At 49.7% G+C, this 22,688-nt stretch overlaps 1 protein-coding gene across 2 annotated transcripts in view; it reads left to right on the top strand.

The window, feature by feature from the left end:
- CNOT2 (CCR4-NOT transcription complex subunit 2) overlaps positions 1-22,688 on the top strand; it is a 182,400-nt gene that overhangs the window by 54,806 nt on the left and 104,906 nt on the right. For both annotated transcript variants that reach the window (XM_075344885.1, XM_075344886.1), the window contains exons 4-5: positions 14,352-14,499; positions 15,286-15,468. In XM_075344885.1, the coding sequence (XP_075201000.1) occupies positions 14,352-14,499; positions 15,286-15,468 (331 nt within the window). The remainder of the gene's footprint in view (positions 1-14,351; positions 14,500-15,285; positions 15,469-22,688) is intronic.

Raw genomic sequence — 22,688 nt, forward strand, 5'->3', positions numbered from 1 at the left:
GCCCATAAATCTGAGAGATATGTCACACAAAATAGTTACTAAATAACATTTCCCACTTGTCAACTTTACATCAGCGCAATTTTCGAAAGAAATTTTTTTTTCGTTAGGAAGTTAGAAGGGGTCAAAGTTCATCAGCAATTTCTAATTTTTCCAACAAAATTTACAAAATATTTTTTTTAGGGACCACATCACATTTGAAGTGACTTTGAGAGGCCGAGGTAACAGAAAATACCCAAAAGTGACCCCATTCTAAAAACTGCACCCCTCACACTGCTCAAAACCACATCCAAGAAGTTTATTAACCCTTTAGGTGCGTCACAGGAACCAAAGCAATGTGGAAGGAAAAAATGAAAATTTTACTTTTTAACACAAAAATGTTACTTTAGCCATAAAATTTTCATTTTTACAAGGGAGAAAAGAGAAAGTGCACCCTACAATTTATTGTGCATTTTCTCCTGAGTACGCTGATACCCCATATGGGGTAAAAATCAATTGTTTGGGCGCACGGCAGAGCTCGGAAGGGAAGGAGCGCCATTTGAATTTTTGAACACAAAATTAGCTGCACTCATTAGCGGACGCCATGTCTGGTTTGAAGACCCCCTGAGGTGCCTAAACAATGGAGCTCCCCCACAAGTGACCCCATTTTGGAAACTAGAGCCCTCAAATATTTTTTCTAGATGTTTGATGAGCACTTTGAACACCTGGGGGCTTCACAGAAATTTATAACGTTGAGCCGTGAAAAGAAAAAAAAATTTTTTTACCACAAAACTGTTGCTTCAACTAGGTAGCTTTTTTTTTCACAAGGGTATCGGGAAAAAATGCAACATAAAATGTATTGTCCATTTTCTCCTGAGTACGCAGATACCTCATATGTGGTGGAAATCAAATGTTTGGACACACTGCAGTGCTCGGAAGGCAAGGAGCGCCATTTGAATTTTTGAACGCAAAATTAGCTGCACTAATTAGCGGACGCCATGTCGGGTTTGAAGACCCCCTGAGGTGCCTAAACAATGGAGCTCACCCACAAGTGACCCCATTTTGGAAACTAGAGCCCTCAAATATTTTTTCTAGATGTTTGGTGAGCACTTTGAACACCTGGGGGCTTCACAGAAATTTATAACGTTGAGCCGTGAAAAGAAAAAAAAATTTTTTTACCACAAAACTGTTGCTTCAACTAGGTAGCTTTTTTTTTCACAAGGGTATCGGGAAAAAATGCAACATAAAATGTATTGTCCATTTTCTCCTGAGTACGCAGATACCTCATATGTGGTGGAAATCAAATGTTTGGACACACGGCAGTGCTCGAAAGGCAAGGAGCGCCATTTGAATGCAAAATTAGCTGCACTAATTAGCGGACGCCATGTCAGGTTTGAAGACCCCCTGAGGTGCCTAAACAATGGAGCTCCCCCACAAGTGACCCCATTTTGGAAACTAGAGCCCTCAAATATTTTTTCTAGATGTTTGATGAGCACTTTGAACACCTGGGGGCTTCACAGAAGTTTATAACGTTGAGCCGAGAAAAGAAAACATTTTTTTTTTACCACAAAACTGTTGCTTCAACTAGGTAGCTTTTTTTTTCACAAGGCTATCAGGAAAAAATGCACCATAAAATGTATTGTGCATTTTCTCCTGAGTACGCAGATACCTCATATGTGGTGGAAAGTAATTGTTTGGGCGCATGGCAGGGCTCAGAAGAGAAGGAGCGCCATTTGACAGCAAAATTGGTTGGAATCATTAGCGGACGCCATGTCACGTTTGGAGACCCCCTATGGTGCCTAAACAGTGGAGATCCCCCACAAGTGACCCCATTTTGGAAACTAGAGCCCTCAAATAATTTTTCTAGATGTTTGGTGAGCACTTTGAACACCTGGGGGCTTCACAGAAGTTTATAGCGTTGAGCCGTGAAAAGAAAATTATTTTTTTTTACCACAAAACGGTTGCTTCAACTAGGTAGCTTTTTTTTTCACAAGGGTAACAGGAAAAAATGCACCATAAAACGTATTGTGCAATTTCTCCTGAGTACGCAGATACCTCATATGTGGTGGAAAGTAATTGTTTGAGCACATGGCGGGGCTCAGAAGAGAAGGAGCGCCATTTGACTTTTCAAACGCACAGACGCAGTGCACTGATAGGCCGCTGCAGGACGCACGGTCGGATGCGATAAAAAAAAGCGTCGGGGGATACGTAAAAAAAAAGTCACGCCAAAAATTGACCATGGATGCAGATACATTATGTGCATCCCTGATCAGCGCTTGGCGGGACGCACGGACGGATGCGATACAAAAAGCGTCGCAAATACGGAAAAAAGTCACGCCAAAAACTGACCACGGATGCAGATCCGTTATCTGCATCCCTGATCAGCGCTCGGCGGGACGCATGGACGGATGCGATACAAAAAGCATCGCAAATACGGAAAAAAGTCACGCCAAAAACTGACCACGGATTCAGATCCGTTATCTGCATCCCTGATCAGCGCTCGGCGGGACGCATGGACGGATGCGATACAAAAAGCGTCGCAAATACGGAAAAAAGTCACACCAAAAATTGAGCAGGGATGCCGATCCGTTATCTGCATCCCTAATCAGCGCTCGGCGGGACGCACGGACGGATGTGATACAAAAAGCGTCGGGGATACGGAAAAAAAAGTCACGCCAAAAATTGAGCAGGGATGCCGATCCGTTATCTGCATCCCTGATCAGCGCTTGGCGGGACGCACGGACGGATGAGGTGTAAAAATGGACAGGGGATACGGGAAAAAAAAAAAAAAAGTTATACTCACAGTACCCAGAGGACTTGCAGGAGGATCACTGACCAGAAGAGCTGCAGAGGAACAGATGGCAGAGAGATGGACAGCTTTACAGGAGCAGCAGGCAGATCAGCAGAATGCCCAGGAAGGACCCAGCGATGGACGCAGATGTGATCAGGCCGGTGAAGACAGGTAAGAGGACGTCGGGGGAGAGGGGGGGTGAGAGCAGAGGGGGGGTTGAGAGCAGAGGGGGGGTTGAGAGCAGAGGGGGGGGGGGAGAGCAGAGGGGGAGACCGGAGAGGGAGCTGCAGAAGCAGAATAGAGATAATGGGGGAGGCAGTCAGATCGCGGGGGGAGCAGATCGGGATGTCGGGGGGGGGAGCGGGGTTGGGGGGAGCAGATCGGGATATCGGGGGGGGGGGGCAGATCGCAGGGGGGCACGGGCAGGGGCTAACACGGCAGCGCGCAGGGGCACCACGGGAGCGCGCACGGGCTGCAGAGTGAGCACAGTACTCACGTGCAGCAGCAGCAGCGTGACCTCAGCGACGGCGGCGGCAGCAGCAGCGGTGGCGTGGTACCACAAGTACCAGCCACTGCACGCTGCAGCCATGTTGGGGGAGGGCTCGCAGGCCAGCACAGGCCTGAGGAGGGCGGCCACCGGCAGATCAGACCGCCCCATTGCACACTGATTGGAGCGATTGCGCGTTATAGCACGATCGCTCCAATCAGTGCTGCAGGGGCTGGGGGCGGCATGTTTGAGGTCCACCTATGATATGCTGCAGCAGCTGCGGCATGTCATAGCTGGATCTCACAGGATCGCACTAATTCGGGCATTATTTTTGCCGAAATTAGTGCGATCGATGTGGTTGGCGGTTCAGATTTTAACAGCCGATCACATCGATCGTCGATAGGGGGTGGCGATGCCGCCCCCCCTGGGCTCAAGCAAAGGTCCCCTGCTGTAAGAAACAGCAGGGGACATCATTTGAAAGCCGTTGCTATGGCCACGGCAATCAAATGAAGTTTAGGCCGTAAAATTACGTCCCTGGTCGTTAAGTCACGTTAAAATAGGACGTAATTTTACGGCCCGCGGTCGTGAAGGGGTTAAATACAACAGCTCGCCCAGTCACACGATTGTCATCCCATTGATTGAAAACACCAGACATGTGATATTGGATTATTTTCTTCATTTAAAAAAAATAACAAAGTCTAAGATTTTTGTTTTCATTTTATTTAGATCATTTACGTTTAGGACTTCCATTAACCCCTTCACGACCCATGATGGATATATCCTTCATGGATCGTGTGAGGTTAATCCCCGCCCCCTGCCGTGGGCAGGTCGCGGTGATCTGCGCACATATCAGCTGTTTCTAACAGCGGACATGTACGCCTGCAAGTTACAAGTGGAATCGCTTCCACCTGCAACTTTTAACCCCTTACATCTCGCTGCCAAAGTCTGGCAGCGAGATGTATATGCGCGCGGCCATTACTTTTACTTACTGCCGCCCCCACCGGAAGTCACGTGCGTTATCACGTGACTTTCAGTGGTTGCCATGGTAGCACAGGGTCATGTGATGACTCCTGTAGGTAACATGAATTGCTTTCGGTTTCACTTGGCCCGGAGCCGACTGAAGCAGAAAGTGAGCATATCTTCTGTTTACAGCTGTGTAGCTGTGATCAGCAGATAAGGCAGAGCGTTCGGATTGTTGATCCATATAGCCTCCTAGGGGGACTAGTAAAAAAAAAAACAAAAAACTAAAACTTAAGTTCAAATCACCCCCCTTTCACCCCATTGAAAATTATAAGGGTTAAAAAAATATACACATATTTGATATCGCCGCGTTCAGAATTGCCCGATCTATCAAAATGTAAAATTAATTAATCTGATTGGTAAATGGCGTAGCGGCAAAAAAATTCCAAATGCCAAAATTATGCTTTTTGGTCGCCGCAAGTTTTGCGCAAATGCAATAGCAGGCGATCAAAACGTAGCATCTGCACAAAAATTGTACCATTAAAATGTCAGCTCGAGACGCAAAAAATAAGCAATCACTGAGCCATAGATCCCAAAAAATGAGAACGCTACGTGTTTCGGAAAATGGCACAAAACGTGCGCCACTTTTATTGGACAAGCTTGTGAATTTTTTTTAAGCCCTTAGATACAAGTAAACCTATACATGTTTGATGTCTATAAACTCGCACTGACCTCAGGCATCACAACAACACACCAGTTTTACCATATAGTGAACACCGTGAATAAATTATCCCAAAAACTATTGTGCCATCACACTTTTATTGCAGTTTTTCCACAATTGGATTTTTTTTTTTGCTGTTTTCCAGTACACTATATGGTAAAACTTATGGTTTAATTTAAAAGTACAACTCGTCCCGCAAAAAACAAGCCCTCATATGGCAAGATTGACGGAAAAATAACAAAGTTACTGCTCTTGGAAGAAGGGGAGCAAAAAAAAAAAACAAATGGAAAAAACGGAAAGCGCCCAGGGCTGAAGGGGTTAAAGGGAATTTATCACCAGGTTTTTGCTCCCCCCATCTGAGAGCAGCGTAATGTAGAGAGAGACCCTGATTCCAGTGATGTCACTTACTGAGCGGTTTCTGGTAACTTTGATAAAATCAATGATTTCTTTGTCGCTCCATTGGGAGACCCAGCCAATTGGGTGTATAGCTACTGCCTCCGGAGGCCACACAAAGTATTACACTCAAAAGTGTAAGGCCCCTCCCCTTCTGGCTATACACCCCCAGTGGGATCACTGGCTCACCAGTTTTGTGCTTTGTGCGAAGGAGGTCAGACATCCACGCATAGCTCCACTGTTTAGTCAGCAGTAGCTGCTGACTATATCGGATGGAAGAAAAGAGGGCCCATACTAAAGGGCCCCCAGCATGCTCCCTTCTCACCCCACTCTTGTCGGGTGTTTGTTAAGGTTGAGGTACCCATTGCGGGTACGGAGGCTGGAGCCCACATGCTGTTTTCCTTCCCCATCCCCCTGAGGGCTCTGGTGAAGTGGGATCCTATCGGTCTCCAGGCACTGAGGCCGTGCTCCATCCACAGCTCCTGGGAATCTGCTGGACATGGAGCGGAGTATCCTCAGGGACATGGCCCTGCTACGTTAAGGTACTCTGTGTCCCTGTGGGGACCGCGCACGGACACACGGCAGCATTGCTGGGTGTGTTAGTGCGCCAGGGACGGCGGCGCTGCCCGCACTAGTGCCATCGCACACTACAGCTTGCTGGGTGTGTTAGTGTATTAGGGGACTACCGCGCTAACCGCCGTTGCCATTTTTATTTCGGGCGCGGCTGGGACTTGTGGTGCGCCGGGGACTTCCGCGTCGACCAAGGCTTATATGCCGGCCGCGCTTATCACTCGAGTCCCCGGCTTGCGCGGCCTAGTCTCACTTCGTTTCCGCCCACAGACCTGCCAGTCAGGGTAGGGGCGTGACGCTGCACAGCACGGCAGCGCTGAGAGCTGGAGTATGCTTTGCATACTCCACCCCTCTCACTGGATGCACTGTGAAACCGGCAGCGCTGAGAGCTGGAGTATGCTTTGCATACTCCACCCCTCTCACTGTGTACACTGTGAAGCCGGATTCCCGCACTTTCTCAGGCACGCCCACGGCTTCTTCCTCTGCACAGGACGCCGGCAGCCATTCTTGTCAGTGTTTTCTGTAGCGACAGAAGAGACAAGTTTGGGAATCCCTGGCAGGGATTCGGATAGTCACACAACCGCTGTGACCAGGCGTTAAGCAGCACCTGTGGGGCTGACTCCACTAGTGCCGAAGTGCACATATACATATATGTTTATTCACTATGCATTGCACTGTTTAGCTGCATTTTTGTATATACCCTCCTTGATTGTGCGGAGGACATAACAGCTTAGTGTAAAACAGAGGTGCAGAAGCACATGTTTTCTATGCAGCCGGTACAGCATGTATGGCTATATGGCCGGCAGTGTACATAGACCCCCATTGTATACTACGGAGTCTCTGCTAACCGTCCAGGACATGGGGACGGTGCCTGCAGTATTTACTGACAGATTTTCTGAGACTATGGCTATGATACTAGAAGCCTTGCAGTCCAGACAAGTCTCTCAAATCCATGGCCACTGTTCACATTATCCATGGTCCCCCTCAGTGGGAACAACTTTGAGCTCCGAGGGGTCATGTGCTTCCCAGAGTGACGGCTCTGGCACGGACGACAGTCCCAGATAGTCTGAGAGGCTCACTATGAGCGGCCATCGACTTCATCACACTAGTCAGGGTCCCAGCAAGCGGACTCTCTGTGTGATGTGGCGGAGATAGCTGCTCAAGATCTAATCCTGAGACCGCTCTCAATCTGGATACACCTGATGGTGACGCCATAGTCAATAATCTCATAGCGTCCATCAATAGAATGTTAGTTATTTCTCCCCCAGCTCCTCCAGTGGAGGAGTCAGCTTCATAGCAGGAGAAATTCCATTCACGTATCCCAAGCGTAAATTAAATACTTTCCTTGACCACCCTGACTTTACACAGGCAGTCCAGGAACACCACGCTTATCCAGTTAAGCGCTTCCCCAAACGGCTGAGGATACACGTTATCCCTACCCCCTGACGTGGGCAATGGCTGGACCCAGTGTCCCAAGGGGCATCTTCCAATCTCCAGCTTGCAGCTAGATCCATAGTTGCAGTGGAAGATGGGGCTGCACTTAAAGATGCCACTGACTGACAGAGGGATCTCTGGTCGAAATCCATCTAGGAGGCTATCGGCGCGCTGTCAGCTCCAGCATTCGCAGCCGTAGAGGCACCCCAAGCTACTTCAGCTTGTCTTACACAGATGGACACGGTCACACGTACATCTGTTCCGCAAGTGTCATCCTTAACCGCTCAAATGTCTGCATTGGCGTCTTAGGCGATTAATGCTGTCCTGGACTCTACGACCCGTACGGCAGTGGCGTCCGCTCACTCCGTGGTTTTACGCAGGGCCTGGGTGTTAACTGAATGGAAGGCAGATTCTGCTTCCAAAAAAGGGCTTAACCAGTTTGCCTTGTTCTGCTGACCGACTGTTTAGTGTGCGTGAGATGTAATCATTAAACAGTTCAAGAGTAAGGATTCTTCCTTACCTCAGCCCAGACAAAACAAACCCCAACATACCAAGGGACAGTCGGGGTTTTCGGTTTTTTCAAGGCTCGGGCAGGTCCCATTTCTCCTCGTCCAAAGAGGACTCAAAAGGATCAGAGGAGCTCAGTTTCTTGGCGGGCTCAGTCACGCCCAAAAAAGACAGCCTGAAAACCCACTTCCAAGAGGCTTCCTCATGACTTGCGGCCTCCTCTCTCCGCATCCTCGGTCGGTAGCAGGCTCTCCCGCCTTGGCGATATTTCGCTGTCACAGGCCAAAGACCGTTGGGTGGGAGACATTCTGTCTCACGGGTACAGGATAGAGTTCAGTTCTCGTCCTCCAACTCAATTCTTCAGAACTTCTCCACCTCCCGACCGAGCCGACGCTCTTCTGCAGGCGGTGGGCACTCTAAAGGCACAACGAGTGGTGACCCCCGTTCCTCTTCAGGAACAAGGTCACGGTTTTTACTCCGAATTATTTGCGATGCCAAGAAAGGACGAGTATTTCCGTCCCGTTCTGGATCTAACACGGCTCAACCAGCTCGTGAACACCAGGCGGTTCCGGATGTAATCCCCCGCTCCGTCATCGCCTCAATGTTTCAAGGAAATTTCCTAACATCGATAGACGTCAAGGATGCTTATCCCCACGTGCCGATTGATCCAGAGCTCCAGCGTTTCTACGCTTTGTTATAAGACGCGAACACCTTCAGTTCGTAACCCTGCCTTCTGGCTGGCGATAGCCCCACGGGTCTTCGCTAAGGTCATGCCAGCAGTAGTCCCAGTCCTGCAATCTCAAGGTCACTCTGTGATCCCGTGTTTGGGAGATCTACTTGTCAAGGCACCCTCTTAAGGAACATGCCAACACAGCCGAACGTTGCGCTGGAGACTCTCCAGAGTTTCGGGTGGATCATCAACTTTTCAAAGTCAGATCCGACCCCGGGCCAATCACTAACATATCTAGGCATGGAGTTTCATACTCTCTCAGCGATAGTGAAGCTTCCGCTAGACAAACAGCGTTCACTACAGACAAGGCTGCAATCTCTCCTTAGGATCAGTCGCACACATTGAGACGCCTCATGCACTTCTCACGTAAGATGGTAGCAATGGCGGCAGTCCCTTTCGCGCAGTTTCATCTGCGTCCACTACAATGGGACATTCCCCGCCAATGAGACGGGCAGTCGACGCCCATCGACACAGACGTCTCCCCTTCTCAGGCGGCCAAAGAATCTCTACGGTGGTGGCTTCTTCCCACCTCATGGTCAGAAAAAAGGTCCTTCCTACCCCCATCCTGGGCGGTAGTTACGACAGGCACGAGTCTATCAGAGTGGGGAGCAGTTTTTTCTCCGCCACAGGGCTCAAGGTACGTGGATTCAGCAAGAGTCCACCCTTCAGCTCAATGTTCTGGAAATCAGAGCAGTGTATCTTGTCCTACAAGCCTTCCAGCAGTGGCTGAAAAGCAAGCACATCCGAATTCAGTCGGATATCTCCACAGCGGTGGCATACATCAACCACCACGGAAGAACACGCAGCCGGCAAGCCTTCCAGGAAGTCCGGCGGATTCTAACGTGGGTAGAAGACACGGCATCCACCATATCCGCAGTTCACATCCCAGGCGTGGTAAACTAGGAAGCAGACTTCCTCAGTCGCCAGGGTATGGACGCAGGGGACTGGTTTCTTCACCCGGACGGGTTTCAGGAGATCTGTCGCCGCTGCGGGATGCCGGACGTCGACATAATGGCGTCACGGCACAACAACTTTGTTCCGGCTTCATAGCACAGTCTCACGATCATCGAGCTCTGGCGGCGGACGCCTCAGTTCAACATTGGTCGCAGATTGGCCAAGGAGGTCGGGGTTCCCGGATCTGTGGTACCTCACGGTAGGCCAACCGTGGCCACTACCAGACCGACCAGACTTGCTGTTTCAAGGGCCCTTTTTTCCATCTGAACTCTGCGGCCCTGAACATGACGGTGTAGCCATTGAGTCCTGGATCCTAGCGTCTTCAGGATTATCTCAGGAGTGGTTGTCACCATGACGCAGGCCAAGAAGCCAACGTCCGCCAAGATCTACCACAGATCGTGGAAGATATTCTTATCTTGGTGCTCTGCTCAAGGAGTTTCTCCCTGGCCATTTGCATCGCCTATTTTTCCTTCCTTCCTACAATCTTGGTTGGAAAATAGTTGGTCTCTCAGCTCCCTTAAAGGACAAGTCTCAGCGCTATCTGTATTTTTTCAGAAACGCCTAGCCGACTTCCGCAGGTATGCACGTTCCTGCAGGGAGTTTGTCTTCTCATCACTCCGTACAAGCGGCCATTAGAGCTCTGGAGTCTGAACAAGGTTCTAATGACTCTCTTGAAGCCGCCTTTCGAGTTTTTGAAAGTTGTTTCCCTTACACAGAAAGTGGCCTTTCTAGTAGCGGTCACGTCTCTTCAGAGAGTGTCCGAGCTAGCAGCGCTGTCATGCAAATCTCCATTCCTGGTCTTCACCAGGACAAGGGGGTTCGGCGTCCGATTCCGGACTTTCTCCCTAAGGTGGTATCCCACTTTCATCTCAATCAAGATATCACCTTACCTTCTTTGTGTCCTCATCCAGTCCATCAATTTGAAAAGGATTTGCATCTGTTGGATCTGGTGAGAGCACTCAGGATCTACATTCCCGCACGGCGCTCCTGTGCCGCCCGGATGCACTCTTTGTCCTTGTCGCTGGTCAGCGTAAGGGGTCGCAAGCTTCCAAATCCACCCTGACTCGGTGGATCAAGGAACCGATTCTTGAAACCTACCGTTCTGCTAGGCTCCCGGTTCCCTCAGGGCTGAATGCCCATTCTACCAGAGCCGTGGGTGAGTCCTGGGCATTACGGCACCAGGCTACGGCTCAGCAGGTGTGCCAGGCACCTACCTGGTCGAGTCTGCACACTTTTACCAAGCATTATCAGGTGCATACCTACGCTTCGGCAGACGCCAGCCTAGGTAGACAAGTCCTTCAGGCGGCGGTTGCCCACCTGTACGAAAGGGCTGTTTGACAGCCCTACCACGAGGTATTCTTTTACCCACCCAGGGACTGCTTTTGGACATCCCAATTGTCTGGGTCTCCCAATGGAGCGACAAAGAAGAAGGGAATTTTGTATACTTACCGTAAATTCCTTTTCTTCTAGCTCCAATTGGGAGACCCAGCGCCCGCCCTGTTTTCTTAGGGTTTTTTTCGGTACACATGTTGTTCATGTGAATGGTTGCAGTTCTCCGATGTTTCTTCGGATTGAATTGGTCTTTAAACCAGTTATTGGCTTTCCTCCTTCTTGCTTTTGCACTAAACTGGTGAGCCAGTGATCCCACTGGGGGTGTATAGCCAGAAGGGGAGGGGCCTTACACTTTTGAGTGTAATACTTTGTGTGGCCTCCGGAGGCAGTAGCTATACACCCAATTGGCTGGGTCTCCCAATTGGAGCTAGAAGAAAAGGAATTTACGGTAAGTATACAAAATTCCCTTCTTCTCTGCTGCAGAGCTAGCAGTTATACAGAAATGATGAATAGCTTGGACTACCTGGCAGCAGTCCAAGTAGTCCTCTAATGATAACCTACTGCTGATTAAACAGTGATTTTTATGACAACTACACTAAGAAGCCCAGTAAGTAACAAATTTCGGGAATCAGGGTCTCTGCCCCTACGTTATGCTGCTCTCAGATTAGGTGGCAAAAACCTGGTGACAGATTCCCTTTAAAATCTGATGTAGTTTCAGGTCAAATTGATGCAGAAATATTGAATATTCTGAAGGATTCAGAAACTCTTAAGCACCACTGTATAAACCTGAGACCAGACTTTATTACTCTTTGGCCGCTGTTCAAGAACTTGTTTTTGAGTGTTTTTGGTATAAGACGACTTCAAATGTTTATGGGTGCACCTCGGAGTTGTGCAAAAAAATGTTTTACTTTTTATGTTTTTACACCAATGGGTGGTGAATTGTGGGATGGTGAGTAGCTGAGCCCACCTGTGTGAAATTTATGCCATTTTAGCGGTGAAAATGTTTTCAGAAATGTATTGACGGTGGAGCATGCCGGCTGTTATATGCGCCAAATTTTGGGCAGCATGTGCCTCCTAATGAATCAGATGCATCTCACTCCAGCTGTACCGGTCATTAAACACTTAAATACTAGTGGTAAGAGCAATACAAATTTACGCATATTTCTAGGATTATTTTTTATTATTTTGGATCACACAAAAAAATGTGCGGTGTGCACAGGGCTCCTGTCTGGTGGCCAAAAAAACGTGATGTTGGGCTAGGTCACAGGAACGTTTTTGCTCAACTCTTCTACAAGGGGATCTGAGCAAAAATGAGATTGTGATTCTATTGTATGTACAATTAACTGTGACAGACAGAATAAAAAAAATACAGACAATCACATTGTATGATTTTTAAATATTAATTTTGCATTTTTTGCATGAAATAAGTATTTGATACAATAGAAAAACAGAACTTAATATTTGGTACAGTGCATACACTGTGTAGCAGGAATTTTGGCCCACTCCTCCATACAGATCTTCTCCAGATCTTTCAGGTTTTGGAGCTGTTGCTAGGCAACAGGGAGTTTCAGCTTCCTCCAAAGATTTTCCATTGGGTTCAGGTCTGTAGACCAGCTAGGCCACTCCAGGACCTTGAAATGCTTTTTACGGAGCCTCTCCTTAGTTGCCGTAGCTGTGTGTTTTGGGTCATTGTCATGCTGGAAGACCTAGCCACGACCCATCTTCAATGCTATTACTGAAGGAAGGAGGTTATTGGCCAAAATCTTGCGATACATGACCACATCCATCCTCCCTTCAATACGGTGAAGTCATCCTGTCCCCTTTGTAGAAAAGCACTCCCCAAAGTATGTTATTTCCACCCCCATGTTTCACGGTTTGGACAGTTTTTTTGAGGTTGTACTCATCCTTCTTCTTCGAAGAAGTGGAGTTGATACCAAAAAGTTTTGTTTTGGTCTCATCTGACTACATGCCTCCTCTGGATCATCCAGATGGTCATTGGCAAACTTCAAACGGACCTGGACATGTGCTCTCCTGAGCAGGAGGACCTTGCGTGCCCTGCTGGATTTGAATTCATGACAGCGTAGTGTGTTACTAACAGTAATCTTGAGACTGTGGTCCATGCTCTCTTCAGGTTATTGACCAGGTCCACCTGTGTAGGTCTGGGCTGTTTCCTGACCTTTTTTAGAATCATCCTTGCCCCTCAAGGCAAAGATGATTTTTCATGGAGCCTTAAGCCGAGTAAGATTGACGTAATCTTGTATTCCTTCCATTTTCTAATTATTGTTGTTGCCTTCTCACTGAGCTACTTGCCTATTGTCTTGTAGCTCATCCCAGCTTATGCAGGTCTACAATTTTTGTCCCTGGTTTCCTTAGACAGCTCTTTGGTCTTGGCCATGGTGGAGAGGTTGGAATGTGATTGAGTGTGTGGACAGGTGTCTTTTATACAGGTAACTGGTTCCAACAGGTGAAGTTAATACAGATAATGAGTACAGAGTAGGAGCTTCTTAGGCCTAAGCCACACGGCGAGAAAATCGGTGCGAGTGGAGTGTGATAAAACATTGCATTCCACTCAGACCAATTCTAGCCTGTGTGTCAGCGCACATGAGCGATTATTTTCTCAGCCCTAATCGGACCGAGAAAACAATCGCAGCATGCTGCGGGTGCAATGCGAGACTTTTTTCTCTCGCACCCATCCAAGTGAATAGGTCGAGAAAAAAATAGCACTGCTCTCGCGGTACACTGGTGTACCGTGCGTGCAGAGCAAGAATCGCAATAGCCAGCTACGGAGGGAAGAGGGAGATAAATCCCTTCCTCCCCTCCTCAGCGCCAGCCCGCCCCTCCGCAGCACCAGCCCGCCCCTCCTCTGTGCCGGCCCGGCCCCCGCAGCTGAGGTCCACTCGCACAGTCGGACCTCAGTCGCAGGGATACTAGCATGACACTCTGCTCTGCTGCCAGCGGGTGCAGAGTGTCATGCGAGCATCGCACTAGTGTCCCGTGTGGCCCCGGCCTTAAAGAAAAAATAACACGTCTGTGAGAAGCAGAATTCTTGCTAGTTGTCAGGTGATCAAATACTTATTTCATGTAATAAAATGCAAATTATTTAAAAATCATACAACGTGATTATCTGGATTTTTTGGAGGGCATTCTGTCTGTCACAGTTGAAGTGTACCTATGATAAAAATTACAGACCTCTCTATTCTTTGTAAGTGGGAAAACTTGCAAAATCGTTCAAACACTTTCCCCACTGTATGTGAGGGGCGGCACTGGACCCCTTAGGTGGCTGGTCCTGGGCCATATCAATGTAACATCAGGATCTAGACACAGGCGCAGTTTAAATGAAAACGTGATGTATGTTGTGATCTGAGAAATACAATGTTTTATTTATGGACAACCCCTTTTTAAAATCCACCTTTTGCAGCTATAAAATGTAATTGTTGATAAATTGTGAGGTGCACACATGTTTGCTTGTGCTTATATATAGTGTTATTTTCCATAGGTGCACTAGGCCTTCCAATGAGGGGGATGAGCAACAATACTCCTCAGTTAAACCGCAGCTTATCACAAGGCACTCAATTACCAAACCATGTAACGCCGACAACAGGGGTACCAACAATGTCACTTCATACGCCACCATCGCCGAGCAGGTAATTGCAAAACAGGTTTTCATTATTTGGCAGTTTTTATTTAACTTTTTATTTCCTTGCCTTGAAATTTGTGATCAGTAGCACATGAATGAAAATTAAACTATGTATATCGATTTCAGTCCAAGTATCCGTTTTGTCAGAGAGTAAGGGGTACTTTGCACGCTGCGACATCGCTACTGCGATATCGTCGGGGTCAAATCGAAAGTGACGCACATCCAGTGCCAGTAACAACGTCGCAACGTGTAAAGCCTAGAAGTACCGATAAACAATCACAAAAGCGTCGTAAATCGGTGATCTGTGTAGTGTCGGTCATTTCCATAATTTTGCTGCAGCGACAGGTACGATGTTGTTCCTCGCTCCTGCGGCAGCACACATCGCTGTGTATGAAGCCGCAGGAGCGAGGAGCATCTCCTTACCTGCGTCCCGCCTGCAATGAGGAAGGAAGGAGGTGGGCGGGATGTTTACGTCCCACTCATCACCGCCTCTCTGCTTCTATTGGCCGCCTGCTGTGTGACGTCGCTGTGACGCCGCACGACCCGCCCCCTTAGGAAGGAGGCGGGTCGCCGGCCAGAGCGACGTCTCAGGGCAGGTAAGTGCGTGTGAAGCTGCCATAGTGATAATGTTCACTACGGCAGCTATCACAAGATATCGCATCTGCGACGGGGCAGGTACTATAGCGCTCGGCATTGCTAGCCGATGCTAGCGATGTCGCAGCGTGCAAAGTACCCCTAAGAGTTTCCATATCTTGCCTGTCTTCTTGCTGATCCCCTTAATGATGTGTTTCAGGGGTATCTTGCCGATGAATCCCAGGAATATGATGAACCACTCCCAGGTTGGTCAGGGCATTGGAATTCCCAGCAGGACAAATAACATGAGCAGTTCAGGGTTAGGTAGTCCAAACAGAAGCTCGCCCAGCATAATATGTATGCCAAAGCAACCATCATCCCGGCAACCTTTTACTGTGAACAGGTAAGTAGCTTTTTCTTACTATCTATAGATTGTACAGATAGGTCTCTTAACATCTAGCACTCACACGGGTGGGACACCTTGCATACATTTATAGCAGAATCTGTGTAATTGTCATAAATGAATAAGATGGAGAAACTAGGTTGTCCTAATCTTACTGTGGTTTACCATTCTAGCTTGTAGTCTTTTGGGACACTTAGGGCCTGTTTCACACATCCGGTATTTCGCCACATCCGGCATTTCGCCACATCCGGCACGCATGCAGTACAGTACATTCATTTATAGTGGAAGCGCGACACCAAGCAGACAAATGCGGTTGTGCATGAAGCACACAACCGCATGGTGTCGCGCTTCCACTGTAAATGAATGTACTGTACTGCATGCGTGCCGGATCCGGTAAAATGCCGGATGTGTGAAACGGGCCTTAAAGGGACTGTTCAAATCAAGGACAGGCTCTCAGCACATCGTGGTGTGGACAAACATTTAAGTGCAGCTTTCCACCTACTTGTTTTTCTCCACACTCCTCCTCTTTGATTCACAGCTTTGGCTTTACGGAGCTAGAGAAGGGTGGAGATGGATGGATAACAACAAGGTGGAGAGGTGCACATAAATACGTGGGCATGCCAAGGGTGCACAGAGTGCCTGTTCTTAGTTTGAGCAGTCATGCTGTGCGGACAGACAACCTTTAAAGGTAATCTGTCACCACTTTAAAATAGTTCAAACTGTTAATATGGGCATAAAGGTAATAAAGTGCTGAAAATAATCATACCTTTATGTCTCTTGTGGAAAAATCATCTTTCTTTTTCGCTCCTAATTGGGAGACCCAGACAGTGGGTGTATAGCTACTGCCTCTGGAGGCCGCACAAAGAACTACACTTAAAAGTGTAAGGCCCCTCCCCTTCTGGCTATACACCCTCCCGTAGGAGTACAGATTCCTCAGTTTTAGCTTTGTGCGCAAGGAGGTCAGACACGCACGCATAGCTCCATTGTTTTTAGTCAGCAGCAGCTGCTGACTATGTCGGATGGAAGAAAAGAGGGTCTATACAGACTCCCAGCATGCTCCCTTCTCACCCCACTTATGTCGGAGGTGTTTGTAAGGTTGAGGTACCCATTGCGGGTACGGCGGCAGGAGCCCACATGCTGATTCCTTCCCCATCCCTTTTTACAGGGCTCTGGGTGAAGTGGGATTTACCGGTCTCCAGGCACAGAGACCGTGCTCCATCTACAGCCCCTGGAGAAGATGCTGGATGGAGCGGAGTACATCAGGGACATGGCCCTGCTTCCTCAAGGTACTCTGTGTCCCCGTGTATCTGGCGCTCACACCGCAGCATGCTGGGTGTTGTAGTGCGCCGGGGGACATCAGCGCTGCGGCGCCTGTGCCATGGCCTCATTCAGCTTTGCTGAAGCAGGCACATTTATGGGAATAGGCCGCGCCGGCCGCTGGGACTGCGGCGCGGCTGGCACTTGTAGTGCGCCGGGGACTTCAGCGCGGCCTGCGCTTTTACGGCGGCCGCGCTGATAACTACAGTCCCCGGCTTTTGCGGCCTGCTTCCTTTCGTTCCCGCCCCCAGACCTGCCAGTCAGGAGAGGGGCGGGACGCTGCCCACGCTAGAACTCGGTCGCGCCGGCCGCTTGAACAGCGGCGCGGCTGGCACTTGCGGTGCGCCGGGGACTTCAGCGCGGCCCGCGCTTTTACGGCGGCCGCGCTGATAACTCGAGTCCCCGGCTTTTGCGGCCTGCGTTCGTTCGTTCCCGCCCACAGACCTGCCAGTCAGGAGAGGGGCGGGACGCTGGCCAGTGCATCAGCGCTGAGGGCTGGAGTCGTTTTTACATACTCCAGCCCTCACAGTCAGCACAGAGGGGACACTGTTCCCGCACTTTTGTTTGGGAACTCCCACGGACCGCCCCTCTCCACAGAAGCCTGCAGCCATTCTTGCTGACACGCTGAGCTGCAGAGGGGAGCCGGGGAGACCCAGACAAGGCATTCTGCAGCCTCTTACCCGCTGTTCAGCGGGCGGTAAGCAGCCCAGTGGGCTCACCCCCTCTTGTGCTCGTAGTATCCTTAGTATTTTGTGGCTACAAATACTTGGTATTGCATAGCGCTGGTCGCCCTTTGGCTATAGACTCTCTCACATGCAGAGAGCCAGCAGCATGTCGCCCGTAAAACGCAAGGGTGCCAAGGCACAGACATTGTATGCTTCCTGCACCGCATGTGGGACTTTTCTACCGGCAGGCTCCACGGACCCCCATTGTGTGCAGTGCTCGGCACCTGCGGCGCTTGCACAGTCGGGACCTCTGCTGGACGTGTCCCAGGGTGTACCACCTGTGAATGCTGTCCAGGTGACAGGGACTGAGTTTGCAGCTTTTGCTGACAGAATGTCTCTCACTATGTCACAAATTCTTGACACATTGCGAGCTAGGCCTGTACTTCAGACCACGGATACTGTGCATGTATTGCCCCCTGGTCCCCCTCAGCTCCTAGCTCCGGGACGGGCATCTACACCTCAGGGTGAAGACTCTGACTCGGACGATGGCCCCGGGCAGCCTAAGCGGGCTCGTTATGACGGGCCTTCACATTCATCTCAATGGTCTGGATCCCAGCGGGATGAATCTATGGGTGATGAGGCGGACTTAACTGATCAGGATTCTGATCCTGGGACCGCTCTCAATCTAGATACACCAGATGGTGACGCCATAGTTAATGATCTTATATTTAACATCAATAAGATGTTGAATATTTCCCCACCAGCTCCTCCTGTAGAGGAGTCAGCTTCGCAGCACGAGAGAATCCATTTCAGATACCCTAAGCGTACATTAAGCACGTTTCTGGACCACGCTGACTTCAGAGACGCAATCCAGAAACCCCACGCTTATCCTGAAAGGCGTTTTCCTAAACGACTTAAAGATACACGCTACCCTTTTCCCTCTGAAGTGGTCAAGGGTTGGACCCAGTGTCCAAAAGTGGATCCTCCAATTTCCAGGCTTGCAGCCAGATCCTTGGTTGCTGTTGAAGATGGAGCGGCACTTAAAGATGCCACTGACAGGCAGATGGAGCTCTGGCTGAAATCCATCTATGAAGCGATTGGAGCGTCATTAGCGCCTTCTTTTGCGGCCGTATGGGCACTCCAAGCTATCACGGCCGGGCTTGCGCGAGTCGACTCAGTCACACGTGCATTTGCCCCGCAGGTAGCACCATTGACCTCGCAAATGGCGGCATTCGCGTCGTACGCGATTAATGCTGTTCTTGACGCTACAAGCCGCACGGCAGTGGCGTCAGCCAACTCAGTTGTTTTGCGTAGGGCTCTGTGGTTGAGACATTGGAAAGCAGATTCTCATTCCAAGAAGTGCTTAACCAATTTGCCTTTTTCTCGTGACCGATTGTTTGGAGAGCGTTTGGATGAAATCATCAAACACTCCAAGGGTAAGGACTCTTCCTTACCGCAACACAGACAAAACAAGCCCCAACAGAGGAGGGGTCAGTCTGGTTATCGGTCCTTTCGAGGACAGGGCAGGTCCCAATTCGCCTCGTCAAAAAAGACTCAAAAGGACCAGAGACGTTCAAATTCTTGGAGGTCTCAGTCACGCCCAAAAAGACCAGCCGGAGGAACCGTTGCCAAAACGACGTCCTCCTGACTTGCGGTCTCCGATGCCCACACCCGCGGTCGGTGGGAGGCTGTCCCACTTTGGCGACATTTGGCTAGCAAATGTCAAAGACCGTTGGGTGAGAGATATTCTATCTCACGGGTACAGGATAGAGTTCGGTTCTCGTCCGCCAACTCGTTTCTTCAGAACTTCTCCACCACCAGACCGAGCCGATGCTCTGTTGCAGGCGGTGGCCGCTCTAAAGGCGGAAGGAGTGGTGACCTCCGTCCCTCTTCAGGAACAGGGTCACGGTTTTTACTCCAATCTGTTTGTGGTCCCAAAAAAGGACGGATCGTATCGTCCCGTCCTGGATCTGAAGTTGCTCAACAGACACGTAAAAGTCAGGAGGTTCCGGATGGAATCCCTACGCTCCGTCATAGCCTCAATGTCTCAGGGAGATTTTCTAGCATCAATAGACATCAAAGATGCGTATCTCCACGTGCCGATTGCACCAGAGCATCAGCGTTTCCTACGTTTCGTCATACACGACGAGCACCTACAGTTCGTAGCGTTACCCTTCGGTCTGGCAACAGCCCCCCGGGTCTTCACCAAAGTCATGGCAGCAGTAGTAGCTGTTCTGCACTCGCAGGGTCACTCGGTCATCCCGTACCTAGACGACCTGCTTATAAAGGCATCCTCTCAAGAAGCATGCCAACACAGTCTGAAGGTGGCGCTAGACACTCTCCAGACTTTCGGGTGGATTATCAACTTTCCAAAGTCTCATCTAACCCCGACCCAATCTCTGACTTATCTTGGCATGGAGTTTCATACTCTATCAGCGATAGTGAGGCTTCCACTGGACAAGCAGTGCTCGCTACGGACTGGAGTGCAATCTCTCCTTCAGAGCCAGTCGCATTCACTGAGGCGCCTCATGCATTTCCTAGGAAAGATGGTAGCAGCAATGGAGGCAGTCCCGTTCGCGCAGTTTCATCTGCGCCCTCTCCAATGGGACATTCTGCGCCAATGGGATGGGAAATCGACGTCCCTCGACAGGACTGTCTCCCTCTCTCAGACTGCCAAGGACTCTCTACGTTGGTGGCTTCTCCCCAACTCATTGTCACAGGGAAAGTCGTTCCTTCCCCCGTCCTGGGCAGTGGTCACGACAGATGCGAGCCTATCAGGGTGGGGAGCGGTGTTTCTCCACCACAGGGCTCAGGGGACGTGGACTCAGGAAGAGTCCACCTTGCAGATCAATGTTCTGGAAATCAGAGCAATCTATCTTGCCCTGCGTGCCTTCCAACAATGGCTGGAAGGCAAGCAGATTCGGATTCAGTCGGACAATTCCACGGCGGTGGCGTACATCAACCACCAAGGGGGAACACGCAGTCGCCAAGCTTTTCAAGAAGTCCAGCGGATTTTGACGTGGGTGGAAAGCAGAGCGTCCACCATATCTGCAGTTCACATCCCAGGCGTGGAAAACTGGGAAGCAGACTTTCTCAGTCGCCAGGGCATGGACGCAGGAGAATGGTCCCTTCACCCGGACGTGTTTCAACAGATCTGTTGCCGCTGGGGGTCGCCGGACGTCGATCTGATGGCGTCACGGCACAACAACAAGGTCCCAGTTTTCATGGCACGGTCTCACGATCACCGAGCGCTGGCGGCAGACGCGTTGGTTCAGGATTGGTCGCAATTCCGACTCCCCTATGTGTTCCCACCTCTAGCATTGTTACCCAGAGTTCTCCGGAAAATCAAGTCCGACTGCCAGCGAGCCATACTCGTCGCTCCAAATTGGCCAAGAAGGTCGTGGTACCCGGATCTGTGGCATCTCACGGTAGGCCAACCGTGGGCACTACCAGACCGTCCAGATCTGCTGTCTCAAGGGCCGTTTTTCCATCTGAATTCTGCGGCCCTGAACCTGACTGTGTGGCCATTGAGTCCTGGATCCTAGCGGCCTCAGGTTTATCTCAGGGAGTTGTTGCCACAATGAGACAGGCTAGAAAACCATCCTCAGCTAAGATCTATCACAGGACGTGGAAGATATTCTTAGCGTGGTGCTTGGCTCAAGGGTTTTCTCCCTGGCCATTTGCATTGCCAATTTTTCTTTCCTTCCTGCAGTCTGGGTTGGAAAAAGGTTTGTCCCTTAGCTCGCTTAAGGGTCAAGTCTCCGCGTTATCCGTATTCTTTCAGAAGCGCTTGGCACAGCTTTCTAAAGTACGCACGTTTCTCCAAGGAGTTTGTCATATCGTTCCTCCTTACAGACGGCCATTGGAACCCTGGGATCTGAACAAGGTTCTCCTTGCTCTTCAAAAGCCGCCTTTCGAGCCTTTGAAAGAGGTTCCCCTTTCTCGGCTTTCACAAAAGGTAGTTTTTCTTGTAGCGGTCACGTCTCTTCGAAGAGTGTCCGAGCTGGCGGCGTTATCTTGCAAATCTCCCTTCCTGGTATTTCACCAAGACAAGGTAGTACTGCGTCCAATTCCAGAGTTTTCTCCCAAGGTGGTTTCTTCCTTTCATCTCAATCAGGATATCACTTTGCCATCTTTGTGTCCGCATCCAGTTCACCAATTTGAAAAGGGTTTACATCTGTTGGACCTGGTGAGAGCACTCAGGATTTACATTTCTCGCACGGCGCCTCTACGCCGTTCGGATGCGCTCTTTGTCCTAGTCGCTGGTCAGCATAAGGGATCGCAAGCTTCCAAATCCACCCTGGCGCGGTGGATCAAGGAACCAATTCTTCACACATACCGTTCTGCTGGGCTTCAGATTCCATCTGGACTGAAGGCCCATTCTACCAGAGCCGTTGGTGCGTCCTGGGCGTTGAGGCATCAGGCTACGGCTCAGCAAGTGTGCCAGGCGGCTACCTGGTCGAGTCTGCACACGTTTACCAAACACTATCAAGTGCATACCTACGCTTCGGCAGACGCCAGCCTAGGTAGACAGGTCCTTCAGGCGGCGGTGGCCCACCTGTAGGAAGAGGCTGTATGACAGCCCGTTCATGTGGTATCTTTTTACCCACCCAGGGACTGCTTTTGGACGTCCCACTGTCTGGGTCTCCCAATTAGGAGCGAAAAAGAAGAAGGGAATTTTGTTTACTTACCGTAAATTCCTTTTCTTCTAGCTCCAATTGGGAGACCCAGCACCCGCCCTATCTGTTTTTAGGGTTTCGTTTTTTTCGGGTGCACATGTTGTTCACGTTGTTTCTTAAGTTCTCCGATCTAGTTATCGGATTGAATTTGTTTTTGAAACTGTTATTGGCTTTCCTCCTTCTTGCTTTGGTACTAAAACTGAGGAATCTGTACTCCTACGGGAGGGTGTATAGCCAGAAGGGGAGGGGCCTTACACTTTTAAGTGTAGTTCTTTGTGCGGCCTCCAGAGGCAGTAGCTATACACCCACTGTCTGGGTCTCCCAATTGGAGCTAGAAGAAAAGGAATTTACGGTAAGTAAACAAAATTCCCTTCTTTATCAATCTGTCAATGAGTTCTTCCAGGCTATGGGGTGGATTCTGCCTGGAAGATAGCACTGCTTTCTTGTTTCATTAGCATTGGTTGTGCCTCTCATCAGTGTCACAGTATGGCTGTTACTTCTAGTTCTTCCCTGATATCCCACGCCTGCTCACTTCAGTTTACGACGTTCCATTGTAGTG

The sequence above is a fragment of the Anomaloglossus baeobatrachus genome, chromosome 4 (genome assembly GCF_048569485.1).
Source record: "Anomaloglossus baeobatrachus isolate aAnoBae1 chromosome 4, aAnoBae1.hap1, whole genome shotgun sequence".
Taxonomy (NCBI): domain Eukaryota; kingdom Metazoa; phylum Chordata; class Amphibia; order Anura; family Aromobatidae; genus Anomaloglossus; species Anomaloglossus baeobatrachus.